The 26,016-nt window shown below is 41.2% G+C and overlaps 1 protein-coding gene and 1 long non-coding RNA gene across 2 annotated transcripts in view; one reads left to right on the top strand and one right to left on the bottom strand.

Annotated features, from left to right (window-relative positions):
• SNX6 (sorting nexin 6) overlaps nt 1–21,129 on the bottom strand; it is a 28,034-nt gene extending 6,905 nt beyond the window's left edge. Inside the window, exons 1-9 of the mRNA XM_081864228.1 lie at nt 20,994–21,129; nt 20,742–20,789; nt 8,778–8,882; nt 8,095–8,205; nt 6,157–6,278; nt 5,241–5,364; nt 4,786–4,881; nt 2,793–2,898; nt 1,403–1,478 (exon numbers count right to left, since the gene is read on the bottom strand). Of these exons, the coding sequence (XP_081720354.1) occupies nt 1,403–1,478; nt 2,793–2,898; nt 4,786–4,881; nt 5,241–5,364; nt 6,157–6,278; nt 8,095–8,205; nt 8,778–8,882; nt 20,742–20,789; nt 20,994–20,999 (794 nt within the window). The 5' untranslated portion in view covers nt 21,000–21,129. The remainder of the gene's footprint in view (nt 1–1,402; nt 1,479–2,792; nt 2,899–4,785; nt 4,882–5,240; nt 5,365–6,156; nt 6,279–8,094; nt 8,206–8,777; nt 8,883–20,741; nt 20,790–20,993) is intronic.
• Nucleotides 21,095–22,981, top strand: LOC309345002. The gene is made up of 2 exons (XR_014157968.1): nt 21,095–21,232; nt 22,583–22,981. It is a non-coding gene; the product is annotated as an uncharacterized lncRNA (long non-coding RNA).
• The last annotated feature ends 3,035 nt before the right edge of the window (nt 22,982–26,016 follow it).

Raw genomic sequence — 26,016 nt, 5'->3', positions numbered from 1 at the left:
GCTGTCATTTACTGCACTTGGAAAATTAAACAGAATTTGCAGGCTTAGCATTCCTGGAATTTGAGGTCAAACAAAGTAACAAGTCCTCTTTAGAATCAAAACCATGGGGGGAAAGTCACATAGCTCAGCTATCTCACTTGGAGCATGTAGGCCCTAGAGAATTGGAGGCAAAGGGTTTTTTGCACTCTTCTAAATATATGTGTGCATTCTATGTTCTGGAAAAGGGTGGGGATGACGATGGACTCATCTATGTTGCTAGCCACCAAATTCATAGTGAATTACCTGGTTATTAGCCTAATTCTGTTTTGGCAGGGGGAAAGGAGTTGCATTTTGGCTTAAAACAGCCAGGGTTATTATGCCTACTACCTGCCTTTGGGAAGCATATCTAACCACTTATTCAGGCCAGAATGAAAGTACAGAATTAGACAAAGATCTCTTGACATACCAAGAAAATGTGGCTCTCAGGTTGAGGACCAAGTTACACTACAGTTTTATGACAAGGAGCAGGAGCAGCTACACACAAATGCACAAACAGATTGAAATCTTAGAGATACCACTTTGATAAAACTACAAACCACTGTAGGAGCTCAAGATACCTGTCTCAACAATCTGAAGAAGCCCAGAAAAGCACCAGAATTATGAAATGAAGGAAGAGTAATTTACTAGTGAACTTTTATTCAATTAAGAAAACATTTTTGGCCATACAGTGTGATTTTTATTTTTTTTACAGAAAGTAGCTTTAATGCTTTATACACTTAAAGTACCTAGGCCTGTACAATTATGTGTAAGAGGAGGTGAGGTGTCCTTGATTTAAATTTGATTTAAATTTTCAATTTCAGGTTTGGTGCAAAAAATCAAAGAATGTGAATTCACTGCACTGCCCCCATTGAATAAAAGTTTCAGTACAGTTTTTGGTTGCCATCTGAACAAATTTACCCATGAATAAACATGTATATTAACTAATTATATCATTCTCAATGCATTAAAATGAATATTCTGCTATTTTAAATGAAAATTCTCTAATATTCTCATTAATCGAGAATATTCTCAATAATATTCTCCAAAAGATTATTCTTGAGAATTTAACATCACTACCTTCATTTCTCTCAAATGCCACGGACCTCAGTTAAGCAGCTGCACTATTGAGATGATTCTTTTAAGTTGTTATTCTGAGGAAAGCAAACGCAGTAACATCCTGCCACAATTCCCTGCTACATTAAAAAGTTATTTCTATTCCCAACAGTCACCACATTAAGGGGGTAAAACACCATGTGTGCAGAAAACAAACCAACCAGATGCCATCTTTGAAAAACAAGAATTAAGTACCACTAATATTAGGTAGACACAACTTTACAAAATCCTGTTCAGAGTCCACGTTTCATCATATTTAAAAAATACTTACTTGCATATATCTGTGGAATCTTGTGTTCCCAATGTATACAATGAAGAGCCAATTCTATTGCAGTCATCTGCAACATCTGGAAAAGAAAAAGCACTCCAATTGTTTCATTATGCCACAAAAGGATTCCAGAACACATTAATATCAGACAATGTACTATACTTCAGCTTACTTTCCAGTATTTGCAGGACCCAAGTCTGCAAATCAATACTGTATACAGTAGTAGACGTGGAACTAAATAAATGTCATATTGCTTAAGCTTTGCCATATTTGCAAATCATACATTTGCAAACCCCTGCTGGAATGAAATTTGATTGTAGGAGTTAAGCATACCATTTGGAATCCTGGGAATCCTACCTTAATTAATTTAATAATGCTGTTTAAAAGTTACCCAATAAACAGGAGTGATCCATTTTAAAGCCCAAGAGTTTCTGGAACTCCCAAATGTGTGGATTTGAGGGAAACTGCAGCCTGGCCTCATTCACATGCAACAAGTCATGATTTGTTTTAACTATGGGTTTGGTTGAACAAACAAGAATCAGTCTTGCAGATGTGAAAAGTAACCGTGGCTTGTTTTGCCTAATGTTGGCTCATGACGCATAATAAACCATGATTAGCACAAGCCAAGTGTCATCAGCCTGCTTCAAATCATGGTTTGGGTGCATTTGGAAATTCAAACAAACCGCAGTTAAGCTAAACAAACTATGGCTTAGGAATGTGCCTGTGGAAACTCTGCAGTGCAGGGGTGGGCGAAGTACCAAAAAGATAAGAGGGAACAGACTTCTGTCCATATCCTTCAACATCTGGTCTTACTTCCTATCTATTTCTCTCATCACTAAGTCATTAATATTTCTCTGTTATCCCAAATATTCTTTTGCTTGCACAAATATTATAGAACGCTAGAACACTTCTACAGTGGTGCCTCGCAAGACGAAATTAATCCGTTCCGTGAGGCTCTTCGTATAGCGGTTTTTTCGTCTTGCGAAGCAAGCCCATTGACAGCTTAGCGGATTAGCGCTATTAGCGGTTTAGCGGCTTTTAGCGGATCAGCTGATAAGCGGTGTATCAGCGGATCAGCTGATAAGCGGCTTAGGGCTTAGGAAAAGGGGGGGAAAGGGAAAAAAACCCCACAGGAACTCGCAAGACATTTTCGTCTTGCGAAGCAAGCCCATAGGGAAATTCGTTTTGCGAAGCGCCTCCAAAACGGAAAACTCTTTCGTCTAGCGGGTTTTCCGTCTTGCGAGGCGAGGCGTTCGTCTTGCGGGGCACCACTGTATTAATATGCAACCTATAAACAGATTTATGCAATTTTGCATCATTTATACCAAGGTCCAAAACCAGGTTTCTTTGAAATGTGTCATCCGTGTGTCTGTTCCAAGAAAACCATACTTACTTTTGTGGGATCTTGTCATTTTATCAGACTTCATAGAGGAATCCTTGACACGGTTGTGGTACTCTACAAGGAATGTTCTTTCGTGTTCAAAGAAGTCATCTACATCCTGCGTAGCAATACAGAATCATTTTTCAAGGATGCAATTAGCCATTGGCATCCTTGCCTACAGCAAAATAGAGCTGTCTTCAACAAACAAATGAGGAAGCCCCAGGACAAAAAGAGCAACAAGGTGGCCGTAGTTCACTGCAGGACTTAAAAGGGCAAAAGGAAGCAAGACATTCCATCGTGGTAGCTATGAGACAAGACCAAAAAAAATAATCTGTCTGAAATTAGTTTACATACTGGAAAGCTTGGGAAAAGGGGAAGAAAAAATATTCTCTTGGCAAAAGAGGCATCAGATTTAGCACTAGGCAACTCTCCCTGGGAAGGGGATTTTGCAGAAGGCCTGGGGAAGTAGAGCTTGGAGGGAACTCTAAAAGTTACTTTACCAGGCATGTGGAACCAGTGGCCAACAATAGTTTTTAAAACTTGCCAGGCTCAGTATCAAAAGTATCTACGCACTAAAAATGTTATTCAGTTGTCTCTTCATGTCTGATGGGTTACCATGGGAATGGTATAAGGTTAAAATGCATCAGTAAAATTCTCCATGTACTTCCTGGAAGCTAGGAGATATGCAGAGAGTGTAAGAAATGCCTTCACATGAATACTTGGCACTTGATCAATATCAACATAGCAGAGAAGCAATTTTTTGCAGAACTCATCAATACTGAAACGTTGAGGGATAGAAACTCCTAAAGGGAATATTTTTAATCACTGGGACTATGATAGTCCATGAACTTTTCAGAAGGTGAGGGTCCACATTCCAAACACAGCCATTTGGTTACCACATTTCGGCATGCAAATCCCTGAAGTTTCAATTCCAGTATGGGAAACTCAATGCTGTAACTACCGTATTATGTGTGAATTTTGTAATCGTATATTATTTTAGTTATAAGACAAGGAAATTATAAACTGAGGTTATTTCCTTGGCAAGCATTTAACGGATAGATAGATTGATTGCATGCAGAAAGCAGCTCTCTAGAAGCCAAAACCAGTTAAGAACCAACTTGCAATTTCTACTCCTGAAATAATTGCAACTGCATATTCCTTCTGGAGAGCTACAAAGATCCAACACTGCCCAAGGACACCACTCCCGAGCAATGTCCCATCTAACTCCCACAACAGCCTTCATAAATGTTTCTTGCAACATGCTCACAATATGACTAAAACCTGCCACTTTAAAAAAATGGAGATGTTCTGTAATATTACTGTTACACGGAATACAAATAATCTATGGAAACTTCTTGAGCTCACTTATTAGCTACTAGTCACAATGACTGTGTACTACTAGTCTTCCCACCTTGGATCAAATCTATGCTTCCAGGTGTCATAAGAAAGCTGCAGAGATAGTGCAGAGATAGTGCGCACCCCAGAAATGATCTCTTTTAGCTTCTTCCTTCTGGAAGAAGGTACAGGGTTATAAAGATTAGGATTAGCCGCCTGAGAAACAGTTTCTATCCAAATGCGATTTTGGTTTTAAACGCAGTATAAGGTAGTCTCTATGGGAGTATATTGTATTTAATTATGGGGTATCAGAGTTTTTAGGGGGCTAACCAGGCTGGGATAGCAGGCTTGTTGGTTTTTGAATGTCTGTAGATTTTTTCAATTTAGTTGTTCCGTAAGGGAGACTGACTATTGTATCGTATCATAGTATCTGAGACGGTATGCCTCTGAATACCTATTACTGAAGAGCATGAAAGGGACAACGCTGCTGCTGCTCTCATGTCCTGCATCTGGCTGGCTACTATGAGAGCACGATGTGGGATTAGACAGGCCTTTGGCTTGATCCAGCAGGGCTTTTCTTATGTTGGTATCTTGCCACATTCCCATTGGCAAATCTGTAGAATATTCACAACGGAGGTACAGATATATTAAATGGCTAAATAGGAATCACCTTTACTCCAGAAACGATCACACCATCTGCAGACTTAACCATGTTTTTGAAGAAGTCTTCAAGTTTCTCTTTCTTATTTTTCCCACGGACACTCAACTGAAATACAGAAAAACACAGCATCTGTTTACTGTGCCTCCTTTCTTCAGCATTCTTTTTAGGAAATCCGAGTTAGATCACCTCATCAAGATGGCATACTCAGAAATTCTAAAGGTTTACAAAGGCAAGACTTGTTACAGAAACTATGCTGATGTTTCCTCAGCTGGATTTGTTATATACATGCCTAATTCTCTCTTTAAACAATACTTCCTGCTAATTTATCCATTAGTTTCTGACATTGTATTTGAAAATAAGGGGACCTTTGTTCTTTATCTTATTTCAAAATAAGATAAACTTATTTATAAATCTTATGACATACAAACTGTCGTAAATTGCTCCAACAAATGAAATATACTCACATCCTGATTATATTCCAAGAAGACATGGAAATTTAAGTCTTTTCTCAAAATGGGATGAGCTGCTACACGACACAAGAAGACTTCATGCATGGCTACGGTCTTCTTGAAGATTGCCAAATACTCACTAAATATTTAAAAACAAACCAACAGCAGAGGTACAATTATAGAAGTAGAATTTCTACATTAAGTACAAAACATTTCAGCCAGTAACTTACAACAGACTGTTGACTTTCAAGCACAATGCAGTACGTTGTATTTAGTACCCACCCATTTTTTTTGGCCCATGTTGCTAGATCACGATGTTGCCATTACAATGGGAGCCACAAAAGAAGTAGAATTGCGCTTTCAAGTTCTACACTCTAGGCTTCACAACTCTATAGCCATAATTCACATCCCTCAGACCTCTAAAACCTCCCTTGCCTCTGTATTTCAGTTCTGGCAATAATATAACAGTGTTTCTGTGCTGTGAATGTATTTTATGACCCAGTCCTTTCTTCGTGTCTCTACCAGCTATTATTTGCTGAGGTCCCTGCTTTCCCCTGCTTTGATATACTTCCTTTGGCCCTTGTGAACATTTGCCATGCAAATGTTGAAAATAAGCTTATAAATAAATATATCCTCTCAGAATTGTTTCAAGGCTTAAAACACTGCATCAAATTCATCCAAGCTAGTATAGGATTCAAAATGTGATTACATTCTTTTTCAAAAAAGAAATGTAGCTTCTCTTGCATTGAGTATCTCCCCACCCAACCTTCCATGCTTCTCACCATTTTGGCCATTACATGTACACTTTTCATCATGATAATTTACTAGTTACTTGCTTGGGGGTCATTGCTCAACTCTGCTTCTTACAGTGGAAGTGACTAAAAAGTACTAGAAAGCTGGAAGTACAGGAAGTACTAAAATATACACATACGCTTCTAGTTCTTGCTTCATCTTGGTGAATTCTTCCTTAGTCATCGATCCTTCTCCTTCACCAAGCTTCTGTAATTTCTCTCTTGAGGCATCAAAATCAGGCCTTGGTGGTGCTGGTGGAATCTGTCAAATGAGTACATCAGAATGTACTTCTGAATTCTTGTCAAAGCAAAAAGTTTCTGAACCAAGATACAATAAGCTGCTTATGAACCTGGATACAAATATTTCTCTCCATGTGACAGCCACCTTCCTAGGTCTCATGCCATTTAAGTGGAAGGAGTTCCTAGCTAAAACAGAGTATATCCTTCTGCTCCAGTCTACCCTTCCCCTTTAAAGCCACCAGATAAAATGCCACCAGACTGGCTACCTGCAGATACAGACTCCTTTTGCCTTTGACAGGCCCCTCCCATTAGGCTATAGGTAGTCATGGAGCCCCTCAGACAAGAGCTGTGCCAAACTTCTCTTCTGTAATGAAATTCCGTCTTCCCAATTGAACCCCAGGGGCAGTTCCAGGTTTCACAAGTTAACCTTATAATTCCCCAATGAACAGACAAGAAAGATATTCCACACGCAAAGATGATATGTATCCCCATATAATACATAACAGTCAGCCCAATAGCTCAGTTGGTAGAGTATGAGACTCTTGATCTCAAGATTGTGGATTTGAGTCCCATGTTGGGCAAAGGTTCCTGCTCTGCAGCAGGTTGGACTAGATTACCCTCGCAGTGCCTTCCAACTCTACAATTCTGTGATTCTATAATTTAACATCAAAAAATTGAGTGAATCCTAAAAACCTCTTTCAGGTATGTATCAAAGGAGATAGACATATTGTCCATTCAAGTAAGGACAATATAAATAGTCCTGGACAGTAAAGTCTAATTGCTTCACACTCCATGCTACCAAAGTTGTTGGGGGGAAATGTTGCCTCATGATAGAGTTAGTTGTGCATATAGATGTGAAGTGTTGTTTTAAAAATGTAATTATTTGCTTGTACTATATTTAAAGCTGCTGCGCTTGATTGACCTATTCTAATTAGTGGGCTTCTTAAGGTTAGATTTAGTTCCTAATATTACTTTTAATGTTTAACAAAAGCACTTTTAATGTTTAACAAAGCATTAAAACCCAAAACGGTCAGTATAAAGTTTTAGAACAGCTAGGCATCACACGTTCACATACCTTAGTACAGAGAGCTTTTCAACAGAAATTATTCTTCTTGGCAGTTCTGAATTTATTTAGAAGTATTCCAACAAAAATCAGACAGGATTACTGGAAAGTCTATACCACAGACAAGTAACTTTTAAAAAGTCACTGCACTTTAAGTCCTAATCACTTACCAGCGACAAACCACAACATTCAAACACAATACCAAATCTATACATAAACAATTCATAATCCTCAGCAATTTTTCTACAAAGTAAAATTGATGAGACCGTAAGTTACACAATATATGAACCTCAAGAAAATTAGCTGAATGCTTTGCTGTGCAGCAGCAGCAGCACAAAGGTCAAATGCTAGGCCCCAGGAGACCCCCCAGCCCCTAGTGCACTGACACATACGGCCTCCTGCACTTAGATGTCACCCACTATCAATGTTATTATATAGCTATTCTAGCGAAGAAACTATTCCAAGCAAGAAGCTTTGAATGAGAGATCAAGGCACCAACATCCTCCTAAGAAGAGATATAAGGACCACTAGAGCAGTCCTGCTCTTCCAGGTGCTGGAGCAATGGTTCATCAATTAACTACTACTCCAAAGAATAACACAGCTGTTTTAGAGGGTGCCCTGCTCTGCCCTACATGGCAGAATATATCAATTTTGCTGCTGTTGGGCATTAGTTTCCCACGAATATGCAAGTTCCTTGAAGTTGTAAAGAATTTCATCCTTCACTTTAAAAGCTAGTGCTTCTCTACTTACAATTCTTTGGAAAATAAGCACTTACAATGTAGCCTGCATAATCTTCATTCTCCACAAAGGAATCATGAAGCCAAATAAACTCTTCATGTTGTCGGACAACTGAAAATTCATTTTGTTTAAAATTTGGTAAAGAACTCTGCAAAACAACAACAAAAAATGAGGAAGGAAGAAGTAAATGGCGCAAGCTAAAAATTCAATCACTTAGATTTACTGCAAAAAATTAAACACTATCTTTAATTATATGAAATGCATACAATACTCAGAAAAGCAATAACGTACTGTCTGCCCCAAAACAAATATTTAAAAACCTTTTTGCTAAATTGTGCTCCTCGGACACAATAGATGAAACTAAGGACAACAGAAAACATGCTTTTCTAACAACATGTTGGACTACTTGAATCACTATATTTAAAAAACCCACAACCAATCAAGTAAGTATTTTCACATACATGATTGTATGTGTGTGTATTTTATACACACACAGTACACCACATACAGAGCTAGAATTTTTGACAGACAACAAGTGTGTTTTTCATCCTAATCCTACATATTTTTATGTGATTTAGTCCTACTGAAACCAAGAGAACTGATATCTAATAAATGTGATTGCGGCCTTGAATGAAAAGTGATTATTTTGTCTGTTGATAGTTTTATAAATAAAAATTAATTGAACAGATGTAAAATACCTAGACCTCAAGATGATTTTACCTTTGTATGGACGGTAAACTTCACTTTGTCCCTTTCACTAAGGGCATCAGAAATATCCACTTGCAAGGCAGCATCAGTTTGCAGATCTACAGTGACTGCTCTAAGCTAAAGAAAAAAAAGAGTTCACGTTTATTTAAAGCCAGAAAACAAGATTAACAGAAGTTCAGATTATAGTTTTGTATGCCTTTTAGTTTTAGAAATATTACAACAAAAGGAAATATTGTAAGTCATTTGTTGTTGTTGTCTGGTCGTTTAGTCATGTCCAGCTCTTCGTGACTCCATGGACCAGAGCACGCCAGGCACTCCTGTCTTCCACTGCCTCCCACAGTTTGGTCAAACTCATGCTGGTAGCTTCAAGAACATTGTAAGTCATAGACTAGGTGAAATTAGTGTAATATATAACTAACTAAACACTCTCCATTTATTTTCTTTTTCACTTTAGTAAGCCAACATAGAATGCAATCCTATTCAGAATGTTATCTAAAGTCCCATTTAAACAATATGGTAGGCACTCAAGCAATTTACCTATGCTGAATTCCAAGCGGTTCAGTTTTTTTAAGGGCAGAGCGCCAAATGTGGGCAGAGCATCAAATGTGAATTTTAGAGTTTTACCATAGGCTAGTTTCTATACACACTCTGACATCCTCCATCTAGGCAAGTAAAACCATGAATGGAGTTCAAGGACATATCCCATCCAAGCAAAAACACTCAAGGAGGGAGCAAAGTAGGGCTGGTGAGGGGTGCGGTCCAGGGAAAAGTTCTGAAGGTCAGACAGAAGCTGGAGGGCTGATGTTCCCCATCAATGAAGTATATGAACAATACGTATAGCAACTAGTTGAAAAGAGATAAACATAAATGCACAATGCTCCATGGTTTACCAACTCTCTAGAGTGGACAAATGACTTCCAACGGCAATTTTTACATTTCTTAACCTAAGAGGGTCATATTGCTGCATTAACCTTAGAACTGTAGGAAAAATGCTTTCCAAAACACCCTTTAAAACCCATTCTTGGCCAGCAACATTAGTTTTCATGCTGCAGTGGATTTATCTTGGAAAAAGGGCTTAGACGGTCCCATAAATGAAGCTGAAGGCTTTACCATGACTTTTGACACCTGAGATGTGGGTGTTTTTCAGGATCCACCCTATCCCCATGAATGTAATTAGTTTTAACTCTTTTAAGTAATTAATTTTAAACTGCTGTAGCCTGCCCTGGGACCTGCTTGTGAAGGGCAGGTAATAAATTTAATTAATAATTGGAAAGGGTCATAAACCATGTGTGCTTGTTTTTCCGCTGGAATTTTAAGTAGTCAGGAAGGTGGTGATAATAAACTCATGGGGCTTCTGGTGAGCAGGTCTGCTCTAGAAACTTAAAGGCCTCACCCATCTACCCATCTTTATGCAGCTGCCTCCTTTAGCACTCGCACCAAACATCCTAAGGAAGAATAACACTACTCATCTATACATTGCCAGCATTCCCTAATCACATTCCCAGAAAAAAATAAAACACATGAACTAAACATTAGAGCCTTGCTTCTTTTTGAAAGAAATGCACACTCAAATTTATCTAACCATAAGAACCTCCTTTTTAAAAGTTACCACATAAAGCTTTGCACTAAGTATGCAGAAAACTGCATCCCTGGTCCAGACCTTTCAGTAAGAGCCCACTTTTTCTTTTCTTCCAAAATAGTTTCCATGCATAAATCAAACTTGACATTTTATAATGTGTGGGCTTTGCCTTTGGGTCAGAAAGTAAGATTCCAGTCCTATTTTTTTTTCTGCTTCCCATGCTGCACCAGATCATATAAGAAAAGTTTTAATATTGCAGCAGCTCAGTTAAAGCACAATGTAATGACAGCACTTTTGTAATCTGCAAGGATAAGTACCCTGCATTAACCTGTTTCTACAGAGACTGTAACTGGACTTTTAAAACAAAGGTTCTGGGGCGGAGCAGCAGTTGTGTATGTGTGGAAACACACAAGACACAGAAAAAGACTTCCAAAGGCTGAAATCCTAAACAGTATTTCCCAGTCCCACTGCACTCAGTAGAACTTATTCCAGTTTCGAACCAGGCTGTTAGCAACAGGAAGCCCCACCCTAATGAGCACTACTCTAGCCTCAAGAGAACCTAAGTGCAACAGCAATGTTTGTTCAAACACTGAATCTTGAGCAACATTTATACTCCAGAACTCTTGTCTGCATCACTCAATACATTCTCAAGACCAACTGCTAAATTACCATACTTTTGGTCTGGAATGATTAAAAAAAGAAAACATTTAAAGCACCTATTTTTCCCATTTACAGCAACAAAGGAAGCTTCTTTGGTATCCTATGTGCAGCACTATGCCACTAGTTCAGCCCATGTTGCATGCTACAGTGCTGAACTTATATAGGCCCAGTTAATTTTGACCACTAAATCCCGTCTAGGTGGCCATGATGCTACCAAGAGTGGACAACACTATGCAAATCTAATGTATCCCTTCTGTTCTCACAAATGCAGGGATATGATTGCAACTTGACACTGTTTAAGAGGACACTAATCTAAATGCAGTTGCCAATATTTTTACCAGCCTCTGCTACTCAACCTTTAATAGTGATTTATCTGCAAATGTTAGTAGATGATAGAAGCTTTCATAGGCATGGAGGCGAGCACTATCTAGTCTATTTCTGCAGATCAAGATGTACTTAAAGGCAGAGTAGCAGGCATCTGTGCCCAGATGAGTGATCCCCAACAAATTTCTCACATACAATAGTATTAAAAAATTCAGATATTAATACTAGTACTCTGAGCAAGTGTGCATTTTATAGTTGTTTCAAATGCAATGGATTAATCCAGAACTTGACAGCGTGCATTTTGAAGATAATGTGCCCCTGCACCAACATCCCAGACACCCCTGGGATTTCTAGATCCCCCCTGACCACAATTCTACCCTATATGCAAAGGGCAGGACAATATATCACATAGTAGGATATCCTGATTATTATAATAATGTTGTAAGGAACCTTATTTGTCATTGTGTAGGATATTGCAGTTTCACTTTGTCCAAATGCATGAAGTATTACCCTCAAGTGGCAGATATATTCATGTAGTGATGCTGAGCAGAATGTTTTCCCAAAAGAAGTTTCCCAAGTTCATTAGTAACAATGGATGTCAACTTCAAACACAGGGCCATCTTAAGCATACGCAGCACGGGGTGCAAAGATCGCCTGGCGCCCCTAGGTTGCCCAGAGTTGTCGACCATTTTAAGTTGTTGACCTTTTTTTTAAGGAAATAGTTGTTTACCTTTAGAACAGTTGTGGGATGCAGGGACTCATGGCACCAACCAACGGGGGTGCCAGCCAACGCCCCACACACAGGGGTGTATGAAGGTGGGTGCGGGTTCCATGCTGGGGGAGGACAAAAACAGTCGCTGTGCTGCCTCCCCCCCTCCACTGCTGCTTGCATTCCCCGTCATTCTGCTCTGGCACCCCACACTGGGTGGTGCTGGGAGGGTGCACCGACAGCGGAAAAGCCAGCCAAGGAACCCACAGCTCAGTGTATGCAATAGGATGCGTCACGCAGCGCCCACAACGTTATACGCCGCTCCTGGCACGGTGCCGAAACAGTTAGCCACCATGCAGCTGGGGCAAGAGCCAACAGCCAAGCAGAGCAGAGCCCGCTGGAGCGCCGCGTGCTCTTCTGCTGCGGACGGCTCGGTGTGAGTTCAGAGTCTGGGGAAGAGCCGCCCGCAGCAGAAGAGCCCGTGCACTCCAACGGGCTCTGCTCCACTTGGCTGTTGGTGGCTCTTCCCCAGACTCCAACGCTTGGCCACGGACTCTCGGCCTGGTGCCCCTGACAGCCCAGCGCCCAGGTGCCGTGCACCCAGCGGCAACAGTTAAGATGGCCCTGTTCAAACACAACATTAGACAAGCTTGGCAGTTTCAAAGTGCTTGTGTGCATTTTGGTAAAGAAAGCTAACTAAATATGCTAAATTGGATCACTCTCCATAGAGTAAGGCAGTCCGACTTTTCACACCAAGTGGGCCACAAGAGTTCTTTGACACGGAACTTGTGGGCCATACACTGCCTTGTTGCACAGGGTTGAGGGGAAGCTGTGAAAGTGCTAACTAGACTTTAGGAAGGAGATGGGAGGAATCCAGGACTATATCAGAACCCTCCTGCCTCCTTCCCAAAGCCCAGCACCTTGCTTACTTGGCTTTGGGAAGACAACAGGAGGGCTGGGATGGGGGTGGCATCAAATGTTGCTCAAGGACACCCAAAAAAGGTGTAGAGGGCTGCATGTTGGCCCACCCTGCCTAGAGCGTTAGACATTTTTCCAATGCAAAATTCTTTTCTGGTACAAATTACTTAAATTCACATAGGATTTTTCCCTAATTGCAGCTTCCCAGAAAACCCACATCACTGTATGCAAACACAGAGAGATACAAAATAAAATAAAAGTTAAATAGCAGGCCATAGTCTAATCAAAAATTCTGTAAGCATACCCCATGGTCCTTCTTTGAAGTCTTAATTCTCCTTAAGTGAAACACTTTCTAATCAGCATAGAGAACAAACTGAAAGTTGAAGGAACTTAGTGAACTGTTAGGGAGTAACTTATTGTCCTTCTGAGTACTGACTTAAGAACAATGCACTCAGTTCACCATATGGAGTTTGAAACCTCTTTCCAAAGAAAAGTGACTCAACGGATGGTCTAGCAATACAGAAGGAAAAGCTGAAACACAAACATGACTTGCAGAAACAGACTAGAAGTCAAGTGGAAGTTGAGAAAAGTCTGTATTAGGGAATATAACGGGAAAAGAGCAGAAAGAATTCAATTATGCAAAACTGTTAGCAACATTGGTAGGTATTTTTAAAGAATAACAAGAGCAGCCTTGCTAGGTCAGACCAAATGTACATCTAATTCATCATTCTCACAGTGGCAACAGATGCCTATGGAAAGACTGTGAATAGGACCTGAATGTCACAGCTTCCTCACTGGTAATACCCAGAAGCATGCTACTGACCCATAAGAGGATCTTTCCTCTTATTCCACAACTACTAAAGTAATTCAGGAGTCTTTGGTAACCAACATTATCAAAAGCTTTTAAAAAGTATAAGTACACCATGTTGGCTGGGTCACCTTTATCTATCTGCTTATTGACACTTTTAAATAATTCTAAAAGGTTAATGAGACATGACTAACCTTGAAGAAGGCATGCTGGTTCTATTTCTACAACATTGGTTCTTCTATATGCTAAGCTATAACCCATCTATAATAATACTTTGCACCAGTTTACCAGTTTCCATGGAACAGACATTCTTGTTGTTATTTGCTAAAAATATAATCTCCTCAGATACATTTTTTCCACCCCCCTTACACTTCTTTTGCTAACGTTTGTGATACTTTCTGGTTTCCTCAATTAAACAAGACACTATCTGGAGAAAGCTTTCTTGCCTTTAAAAGCTTCATTGGCTCTGCTTGTTAACCACGCTGGCATCTCTTCGCCCTGATTGCACCTTTCATGATCTGCTGCAGTTTCTAATATTGTGGTTTTGAATGACCCCCACATGCATTCTAGAGATATTTTACCCTCTTCACTTTCCCTTTAAACTTTTTTTTTAAACCAACCCCCTTGTTTGGGGGACATTTCCTTGTCTGAAGTCAGAAATTACTGTGTTTGATTTTCTTGCCAATTGTCCACTTACATATATGTTGAATTTGATAGCACTATGGCCACTGACATAGCTGTATTTCTAGCTTCTAAGATGTTCACACTTTCACACTTTATATCAAAATGTTCAGCTTTTAAAGAAATCACCCGGATGGCAATTTGGGACTGTAAGAACCCAATTTTCCGTATTCATACGATGCCCTCTTATCAAACTGGTAAAAATAATAGTGCATGGTAGTCTTGGAATTAGAGCAAGGAAATAGGATGCAGCAACTAAACCAGACAAAACAGTGAAGGTTTGCAAGTTTAAAACTGAGAATAAGACTTATAAAGCCTACCCATTATTTACTTGGTTAGAAAAAACTAACAGAACTTGGGCTATGCTGCTTACAAACAGGTATTTAAATGTTCATAAAGAACAATGATTTTTTTAAATAACAGAGCTTTGTTTATAAAGTTACACTTGCATAGCTGTCAACGTTTCCCTTTTTTTAAGGGAAATTCCCTTATTCCGAATAGGATTCCTCGCAAGAAAAGGGAAAAGTTGACAGCTATGCACTTGCTACTTTTATTCTTGTATGTGCCACTCTCAAAACTTGGCAAGTCATAGAATTCTTACCAGCATGATAGGTTGAATAAGAAAGAGAAACTAAAATAGTAAATTAAAAGAAAAGCTATGTTTCAAATGTTACTTCACTGTCCAAATTAACCCTGCAATATGAGGGTGGGGTAGGGAAAACTATTTATAATAATTATGAACAGTTGTGCAAGTTTGCCTGACTCCCTTAGGGGAGAAGTTCCGTGTAAAATAATAAACTAGAAATTTCCCAAGAAATGCTTATAATGCTGCAGAAGTACTCACTTTGGGCTAGTTTACAGAACCAGTTTTGCATCCACATGAAACTCTCCAGAAGAGCAAAGAAACTGGGCCAACAACACAGAACTGCCACATTTCCAAGGCAATTCCAGTGTCTGTAGCAAATAAATAAATTGTTGTTTCAGCTGAGGTAATTGCTCCTTAAAAAGCTGGCTACAGTCATTAAAAACACAGTTCATATGAAGCAATATTTATGCAAGCAGATATTCCCTGTACAAAATATTCTAGGATCATTTTGTTATGACAAACCTGACCTTGTGAATGGTTTGGTAGACAAACATCCCATGCTCCTGAAGAAGTAGACTGTAGACTACAAAAGGCTATGTAATTAACTATTTAATAAGATAGTAAGAATGTCATCATGCTGCAGTTGGCATGGCTGCCAAGTGGCAGCCATGCCAACTGCAGCTTGTCAAGAGAAGAGCAGGTGGGTGGCCCAGGCAGATGGGAAGGCAGGCGAGCAAGTGACTTGGGCAAGCCATAGAAGAACAGCCAGGACAGCTCCACAGCAATCATCCTGCTCTGCTGCCGCTGCCCACCTCACACTGACAACACCATTTCAGCTTCTGCCGCGTTGGAAGCTGAAGAAGAGGGAAGTGGCAGTGGAGCAAGAGAGTGGCTGTAGAGCTTGCCCCTTTCTGCCTTGACTGTTTCTCTGTGGCTTGCCCAGGCTGCGGTTTGGACGAGGTGCAAGATGAGGGAAGGGGGCTGCACAGCTTGGAGAAGATGGGTTTGGCAAGGTTAAGGAGGAGTTGGGGGTTGGTGAGGGGTAGATTTGGAAAGGTGCAAAGGGAGTGGGGGGTTGATCAGATGTAAAGGGCAGAGAATGGGGTTGGCGAGCAAAATGAGCAGAGGTGGTAGTCCCTGATGCTACAGTAAATTTGTTAGAAGATTCTAGAATAATAGAGTTATATCACTGGCCTATCCAGCAGTTGTTCAGAGCAACCTAGAATAAAGCCTGCATTAAAAGAAAGGTGAAGAAAAGGTGGAATCTGAAATATAGCTAAAAGCCCTTGTCAAATGCAGTACATTTCATGCATTACATGGGAATGGATGCAGGTGGAAAAAATGTATGTTACAAAATTCTATCACAGGCTTACCAAAACTTTGCATTCTACCTTTAAATGTACCCATTATTTAGATCGTTAAGAAAGCTAGGATACCTCTGATGTTTCTGAACACACAATCCTATGCTGAGTAAAGAGATGAATAGTCTCTCTAGGTGATGTGCAGTAGAATATCACAGTTTTGGAAAAGACCTCACATGCTTTTTCTTCCCAACATATACTACAATATGAAGGGAATGTAGCAAACTAAAATGAGTTTTGTGACACTTTAAAGACCAATAGATTTACTGTGACAAAAATTATGACTAAGCTACCCTGTGGTCTATGAATAGCTAGACAGTGTTTTGGAGAATATTTTGCACGGGGGGTGGGATTTCTTTCAGATTCCAAACCAGCTTAGGAAACAAAGTCTCTAAAACTTTCAATGGCACATACATTATTGAATCAGAAATTAAATCCTGCGAACATTCACATCCACATGTAAAAAAAAAATCTTACTAGATGTAGTTATGCATGAATCCTAAATAAATTAAGAGTATGGCACAAATATCATTTCAGATGCAGCTATCATAAAATGCTAAAATGCACAGGCACATGTGGGAGCAGAAGCTGGTTAGTGTGAGCCTGAAGCATTAGGGGGGTGGACCAGAACAGTAGAATCTTAAGAGTTGGAAGGGACCCCAAGGGTCATGTAGTCCAACCCCCTACAATACAGGAATCTCAGCTAAAGCATCCATGACACATGGCCATCCAATCTCTGTTTAAAAACCTCTAAGGAAGGAGAGTCCACCACCTCTCATGGGAGTCTGTTCCACTGCTGAACAGCTCTTACTGTCAAAGTTTTTTTGAATGTTTAGTTGGAATCTCCTTTCTTGCAACAGAAGCCAGTGGTTCGAATCCTACCCTCAAGAGCAGCAGAAACAAGCATGCTCCCTCCTCCATGTGACAGCCCTTAAGATATTTGAAGATATCATATCTCCTCTCAGTTTCCTCTTTTCCAGGCTAAACATACCCAGCTCCTTCAAGTGCTCCTCGTAAGACTTAGTTTCCAGATCCCTGATAATCTTGGTTGCCCTCCTCTGCACACACTCAAGCTTGTCAACATCCTTCTTAAATTGTGGTGCCCAGAATTGGACACAGTATTCCAAGTAAGGTCTGATTAAGGCAGAATAGAGTAATACTATAACTTCCCTTGATCTGGACACTATACTTCTATGATCGCAGCCTAGAATAGCATTAGCATTTTTTGCTGCTGCATCACACTGTTGACTCATGTTAAGCTTGTGGCCCACCAAGACCCCTAGATCCTTTTCACATGTACTGCTAGTAAGCCAGGTGTTCCCCAGCCTATATTTGTGCATCTGGTTTTTCCTGCCCAAGTGCAGAATGTTACATTTGTCTCTATTGAAATTCATTTTGTCAGCTTGAGCCCAGTTCTCCAATCTGTCAAGCTCATTTGAATTCCGATTCTGAAACCTCCTAGTTTGGTGTCATCTGCAAATTTGATGAGCAACACCTCAATTCCTTCATCCAAATCATTTATAAAGACGTTGAACAACGGGCCCAGGACAAAACCCTGTGGCACCCCACTTGTCACTTTTTTCCAGGATGACAAAGAACCATTAATGAGTACTCTTTGGGTTTGGTCAGTCAACCAGCTACAAATCCTCCTAACAGTTATCTCGTTCAACCCACATTTTACCAGCTTCCTCGAGAGAATATCATGAGGGACTTTGTCAAAAGCAGTATTGAAATCAAGATACACTATGTCCACAGGATTTCCCTGATCCACCAAGTTTGTAATTCCATCAAAAAAGGGAATTAGATTGGTCAGGCATGACATTTTTGAGAAATCCATGCTGGGTCTAAGTAATCACAGCATCCTTTTCCAAATGCTCACAGACCGACTGTTGAATTATCTAGATTCAGGTAGGTAGCTGTGTTGGTCTGACGCAGTAGAAATAAATAAAAAAATTGTTCAGTAGCACCTTAGAGACCAACTAAGTTTGTTCTGGGTGTAAGCTTTCGTGTGCATGCACACTTCTTCAGATACCTGAAAATGGGGACAACATTTGCCCACCTCCAGTCTGTTAGGGACCTCACCTGTTCTTCAAGAATTCTCGAAGAAAAAAGGCTCAGAAATTACATCCACGAGCTCCTTTAGTACCCTTGGATGCAGCTCATCAGGCCCTGGGGATCTGAATTCATTTAAAGTAGCTACGTACCATATTCCCTTACTACCTCTTTTCCAATCTTGGGCTGCAGCTCCCTCGCTTACTTTCCTTTTGGGTGAAGACAGAGGGAAAGTAGGTGTTGAGCAGTTCCACCTTTTCTCTGTCACCCAACAGCATTTCTCTGTGTTCCCCATGCAGAGGACCTACCACTTACTTGTTCTTCCTCTTACTTTGGACATAGCTGAAGAAACCTTTATTATTATTTTTAACTTCTCTTGCAAGCCTGAGCTCATTCTGAGCTTTAGCCAGCCTGACTTTCCCCCTGCAACTGTTGACTACTTGTGTTTACTCCTCCTTTGTGATTTCCCCTTTCTTCCAGTTCTTATACATTCCCTTCTTAAGAAATAAATTACAGTTCTTCAAGGGACAGGAAGATCCTGATCATTTCTATTCAGTATACTGGGGTTTTATTTCATGTTGTCTTGTTTTAGATTTCTTTCCTCATGTCATCTACAGAAATATGGTTGCTAGCATTTTAGATTGTGTTTTTTATTTAATATGTATAGGTTTTTATGTCCTACCCTTAGCTGGATATATTATTCATTTTTTATTGTTTACTTGTCTAAATAACAATTTGAAAACTAATTTAACATGTACACCAAGTTTAAAAGCAAATAAAGCGAAGGATAAAATTAATAAGAAAGTAAACAATGGTCTGGCAAGTTTTCTAACATCAGTTTAAAAGTTTGGGGGTTTTTTTACACATACTTTTGGGATTACAAATATTAAACCAACAGAAACATAAGACTCCCCAAACTGTATCTGACAGAAAACAGCGGCAGAATCAAGAATCACCCACCATAGCTGTCCCATGTCAGGCTAGTCAACTGCTATGGGACAGAATAGTTTCCTTCAGCTTAAGTGGTCCTGCTGCTATTGTTACATAGCTTGATATTTCTTTTTAATATTTACTTCTCCAATAAAAGTTTCTTTTGATCATTACCTGCTAAAAAAATGCATGTGTTGACTATCTAAAACATTTTAAACCACTTATTACTGTTTATATATTTTCCTCAATGGACACATGACACTGGTTCTTTACTTTTGTTTGAAAGCCAGTTTGAATAGTCTCCAACTTTTGGGATCTGCGGGTACACCAAATGTCCATTTCATGTAAGAAAAATTGGTGATGCTCAGAACTTGCCCCTCCCCCAACATCAACACATACTCCAGACCAAGTACAACACAGACAAAAAAGCCCCAAATGAGGCTCTCCCTCAAACAAAAAAATATGACTCAAGTATAAATATAAAAAATTGGGAATGGCATGGGGCATGGAAGTGCTCAAGGACACCAGGTTGCTTATAGTCACCATGTTATGGACTCCAGGGTATTGGACTTAGGTTGGGCTAAGAGATGGTGAAAGTCCCAAGGTCAACCAAAGAGTTTAATGGCTGAGTAGAGATTTCAACCTGGGGCTCCCCTGCCTATTCATAAAATGAGCAAGGAAATGGATGAATCCTGGATACCACCTGGAGCTCTTTGCAGGAAGATGGGGGGGGGATATATAATAAACAATAATTTTCTAGACAAAAAGTATTTGAAAAAAAATAGCTTTAAGCTCTTTCTGCATTTCTCAACAAAAGCAAAGGCACATTGCCTACCAATCCAAGAGGTTCAAACTACACCCACCGGTTTAAAGTGTGCCGCTCTGCAAAGCTGACCAAAAAATAAAATAAAACCAACAGGGGAGCTGCAGCAACAGCAAAAGTGTTTACAGCTAGACCAACGGGGGGTTTATAATATCTCAACTGCCTGCCGTGGCAGTTTCAATCAGAACGCAAAGCGGATTCGATGCTAATAATGAAGAAAATGAGAACGCTATTATATTTTAAATCCGAGAGGAGAACTCCGTTAAGAGTCACCAGCGTCAGCTCAGGATGATGGTGCATCCAGACCCCCCGTGACAGCGCGGAGTTTTCAGGGAACCGAAGCTGGGCAGAAGGAGCAGGAGAACCGGGTGGGGGCGGCGAAGCCTCCCGGGAGATGATGCCGCCGCCGCCGCCCCCCCTCGCTTCCCCACCCACCGCCCCACACTCCGAAAGGGGCTGCCAGCCCCACACATCCGGAAGGAAACCTGTTCTACCGCCCCCCCCCCAGCCCCACACCACTCCCGTCAGGGGCGTCCAGCACTTACGCCTCGGTCCTCCTCGGAAAGGAAATCTGGGCCGTCGTCCGAGCCTTCCTGCTCCGAAGAAGAAAAGGGCGGAGGCGGGCGGCGGAGGCGAGAGAGACCGAGGCATCACCCACCGCGGACAGAGAAAGAGAGAAAGGAAACCGGTTAGTCCCGCCGGCCTCCGACCCCGCCGCTCTCCCCCGGCCGCCCCTTCCCCCGGCCAGAAGACCTCACCACGGCGGCGGCGGCGGCGGGAGCTCCGCAGGAACCTACCATCATGGCTGCTCCCAGCCCTCAACTCCGTTCCCTCAGCAGCAAGCGCAGGCCTAGCCCGCCAGGCAGCCCAGACCGGAGGGGCGGGATTAAGGCGGGGACAGGCGGCGGCAGCGGCGAACCAGGGGGTTCCGCTGAGCTCGAGCTCGGCGTCGGCCGTGAGTGTCCGCGGCAGCGTCTTATTTCTGGGCGAGGGACGGGCGTGTGGAGAGCAACGCCCGCGCGGTAAGTGAGGCTTGGTAAGTGAGGAGGCAGCAAGCCATGCTTCGCGCAGTATGTATGTTTAGGAGAGGAACAATAAAAGGAAACACGCCGTCATTTCTCCCTCAGGAATCCTAGGGAGGGCATGGTTTTCTCCCTGCACTTCAGGACTTTGGGTTTTGTGTCAGAAATGAACGGTGAAAAAGAAAGGGGGGGGGGGACGAACGAATTGGACTCCATGGTCACTGTCATAGTTTGAGAGTCGCGTGCTCTGTAGGACTGTGGGCCGCAGGCGCCACTCCGGCAGCTTGCAGCTACTACGGGTCGATCTGTGCCGAAAGAGCGCGTGGTGCAGGTCTTGCCCTGGACTGCGGGTGGGGAAGTGCAAGTTTAAATGCTCCCCCATCATGTGGGCAACGCTACCTAGAACACAGCATTTGACAGAGAAAGGCTTTAGTTTAGGCATCTCGGCACAGCTGCCCCGTGTTGCAAGGTAAAAATAGACCCACTGAGAGGTTCAGGTATTGTCTCTCAGGCAGACGTCCTCCTGTGTCAAATGCGAATAATAATATCAACCCATTCCCACGCTTCCAAACTGTTTTAGGAGGGCAAACACTTTGCAAATAAAGTACCATGGCTACAATCCTGTGCACATTTTACTCTCAATGTCTCTTCGAATTCAGTGAGATATACAAATCTAAGATTGCAGCTGTAAGGATGCATCTCCATTATTGAAAATCTTTATGCCCAACACAGCAGATGTGTTAATTTAACTCTTACCTGGACTTCAGAGGTGTAGAGACTACAGCCAGGTCAGAACCACTCAAGTGATAAGGGCTGATATCAACCCACACTGCTTCTGTTATAAAATACGCATTGGTCATGCTACTCCTATGACCATTACAACAGTGTTTATATGGTCTTTTTAAAAGAAAAAGAGTGATGCTTTGTGCAGCTAACTGCATGCTTTGAGGTCTGTATGAAGAGGTGGGAAGCCAAGCAAAAAAAAAAGGCTAAGAAACTAGTGTTGCTTCACAGTTTCTCAAGGTCATTTGAAATCCAACATTGTGCAAGCAAACCTGTTCATGCAGTGGACTTCCCCTCCTATCCCCTGCACTCCCCCAAATCTGCTTGGATGGGGGGTGACCTTCCAAAGCAGATTTTGGAGGGTGCACAGGGGGTTGCAGAGGGGAGGAGAGAGGGTCCCATTGTACAAGTGGAAATCTGTTCCACTGGTGTACAGACACCATAGAATTAAACCCAAAAGCACAGCTAGATTTTTGGCCCGATCTTATGACACACAAAACTGGGTAGAGGAAACAATTATGAAGAAACGTACGCTACTCCTGGGAACAGACTGAGCCTCCTTACCTGCCTCACACTTTTAGGGCTGGTTTTCAAGACAGGCAGAAAAATTGGTTGAATACCTACATTCTTGCTTCTGAAATGAGAGTCCTTCATTTGAAGAATTGATAGGCCATATATCATCTGAAGGGCAGATGGCCAGAGGAAGGAACAGACAAAAAAACCCGCATCTAAATCAACTGACATCACCATTCTTGGCTCTGGCTCAATTGGTTCTTCCTTCAGTCTTCAAACAAGTTAATGCCCTTTAGAAACTCAAGTGTGTGCCTCCCCAAAGGATCTTCCTCAGCAATGTTAAATATGCATATTATGTGAAAGCTCTGAACATATAATCCATTTCCATTTACTCCAGTCATTCCTGCCATCGTGATAACAAACCTTTTGTGAGAGGGACTGAGTAAGTAAATCATTAATATGGCTTATTGAGCGACTTTAGAAATGCCTTTTGTGTCCTCTGTGGTTAGCCTTCCAAAAACTTGTCTAACATAGAACACATTACAGATTGATAGCTGGGTTGAAATCTGTGGTTTTTGGCTGTATACACAAATATGTGAATCCGATAAAGTCAGTTGTGTTTTAACACACATGTGATCCACACTCTGCCATAGTCCAGCTGCACATTGCTTACTTGCAATACACATTCGCATCAAAGGAACCTGGCAGTAAAATGGTGCTGTTGTTGTACAATTGCTAGCCTCATAGATGCATGGCCCAGAAATGGGAGTGTCACTGGAGTGTCCTGCACCTCAACCTGATTTGAGTGGTTCAAGTACATACCTTGCAGCCATTCCTGCTTTTTTTCTCCTTCAAGTGACTCTGTAGGCACAGAAACAGCCTTGCAGGGACACATCTACCTTGCTCTTATTTAAAGCCTGCAGTCCTCTCTTTCAGCATTGTTCAGTCCTTCAAGTCCATGTTAGTGCCCTGAAGATAAACAGGATGTCAGGAGCTGCTAAAATCTGTGAGTGGCTACTCCATGTGGTGAACCGCTGAACAGCAAGTAGCCTTTTCATTGACGAATCAGACTGCCTCCACCCAGGCTTGCCTTGGGATCTTTCAAGCCTCTTTTCCCAACAGAATCACAGAATTGTAGAATTGAAAGGGACCCCAAGGATCATCTACTCCACCCCCTGCAATGCTAGATTCTCTTTGCCCCATGTGGTGCTCAAACCCACAACCCTGAGATTAAGAGTCTCATGCTCGATCAGCTGAGCTATCTTGAATACTACAGTCTTTCTGAGCTGTATTGTGGTTGTTGCCTTGCCTGTCTCCTAGTTACTAGTTCACCTCAGACTGCTGCTCCACATCCTCTGTCCTTACACAGAAGCAGTATGAGCACTGCATTGCGCGCAGCTGACCTAACGTTTGCAAATTTCAGGTCTTCACAGTTCATAGGAAGCATGCTAATTAAGTTTGCTTTTTAAAACCAGCTTTTAATAAATAATTGGTGGATTTGGGTGGGGGGATATTAAGTAAAATCTGAGAATGTAAACTGCAGATATTTTCTTCTTCTCAGAGCTGCAGTCTTATACATATGGGCAACTCTCAGCAACTCTGGACCGCAGTTGACACAAGAGAGCATGCCTAACCCTAAACCAAACAAGTATATTTACAGGTCAATTCCTTAATTAAGATGTTTAGTTGCATTCTTGTAAGCATTTACTTATCCAAAAGTAATTTTGACTGACACATTACCAGTGTGTTCTGGGTTACAGTTTAGAGATGTTTACCTCACACTCAGATTAATGGCTCACAGAGAAGTAACAGTAGTTTTTTATATATATAAAAAACCCGACCAGCAACACTCAAATACATAAAAACAGCTGGAGTGTAAAACATGCCCGAAAGATCATTCCTATTGGCTTAATTTTAGCCACCAGTATCCAACTAAGTAACGAAGAACATGTTCTGAGAGTTTAAACTTGGACATAAACAATACTACAAGGGCAGGATTTCAGTGCCTCATAAAGCTTCTTGCCCCGCCCCATGATTGCTTGATCGATTTCTGCTAGTGAAAACTGTAGAATTTTGCAGAGAGCAAGAGCAAGAGAGAACGAACAGCCCTGACTATGTGTATTGTAGTAAGGCTTATGGTTGCATCTACCAGCTACAGCCTAGACTTTCCGTGCTTGACTGTATAAACAATTTTATTTCTTTCCTTGCTGTCATAAACAGATGATTACAAAAGGGTTACCCAGAGAATAAAGCACTTAGCAAGTCTGCATACAATAGAATCATAGAACTTCAGAGCTGGAAGGGGCCCCAAGGGTAATCCAGTGTAACCTGCTGCAATGCAGGAATCACAACTAAAGAGTCCCTGACAGATGGCCTTTCAAACTCTGTTTAAAAACCCCCAATAAAGGAGAGTCTACCGCCTTCCAAGGCAGCCTGTTCCACTGTCAAATAGCTCTTAGCATCTCATACCACAAGTCTTCTGTTTAGTCATAATCTCCTTGTAATTTGAATCCATCAGTTTGGGTCAGCAGCAGAAAAAAAGTTTGCTGCATCTTCCATATGACAGCCCTTCAGATATTTGAGGATATCAAAGGTTGGTTTTGAAAAAGCGTTGTTTCTCTTGAATAGTATATGGTTTCCCCTCAGGTTGTTATTATCTGTAGAAAGGGAACATAAGTTTGCCCGCACCCAACAAAATAACCCCTCAGTAAATGAAAACAGGAATAGTAGTTGATGGAAGAAATATTTGAGCTTACCTGTCTCTAGAAAAATTGTGAAGTGAGAGTTTTAAATGTGACAGATGCTAGAAACAAGCAAATAAAAATGAGAAGGGAAGGTAGTTCTGTAGGTTTCCTTCAAAATAAAGTTGTGGCTCCTTTCCCTTAGCAGAAAGAATAATCTGTGTCTTATTCTGTTAAGAAGAGCACAGTGGCAATTGTGTCATGCCAACCCAACCCACAACCTATCACACTGAGCACTTGGCAGTTGTATTGGCAACCCCTCCAGCATTGCTGAATCTTTCCCAAACAGTAAGCATAATAGATTGTAGCCAGGGTCATCATGACCTGGATTCTCGAGAGAGCTGTGTCTAACCAAATGCATAGGCAAGTTTTTATGCAATACATTTTTATTGGGTATAGTGAATAGGTGTTGCATCTGAAAGAACATAAACTTTTAACTAATATAGAAGGTTCACTCTGCAAATTCATAAAAAATAACCAATGTGTACTTTATCCAGCTTCCGTAAGTGTAATGTGAATTAGGTACAAATATTAAGCTGCAAGCCTCTTCATTGTCAATAGATGGTGCTAAGGGTATAATTTTAACATTGCTACCAGTTCAGGCAAGATTTATGAATAGGCTCCAATTACAAAAAGAATTTCCCTTGTATGGGTGACATTACAAACCTTAACAGTCCAGCTGCTAGAAACCAAGGAGACTTTACAATTTTAAGCATGTTCGGCTTTTAAGAGAAAAAAAACTAATGTAAATCAAATGAGTA

The sequence above is a fragment of the Podarcis erhardii genome (assembly GCF_964252035.2).
Source record: "Podarcis erhardii genome assembly, chromosome: 1".
Classification (NCBI taxonomy): Eukaryota; Metazoa; Chordata; class Lepidosauria; order Squamata; family Lacertidae; genus Podarcis; species Podarcis erhardii.
This window is presented reverse-complemented; position numbering and strand designations above follow the sequence as displayed.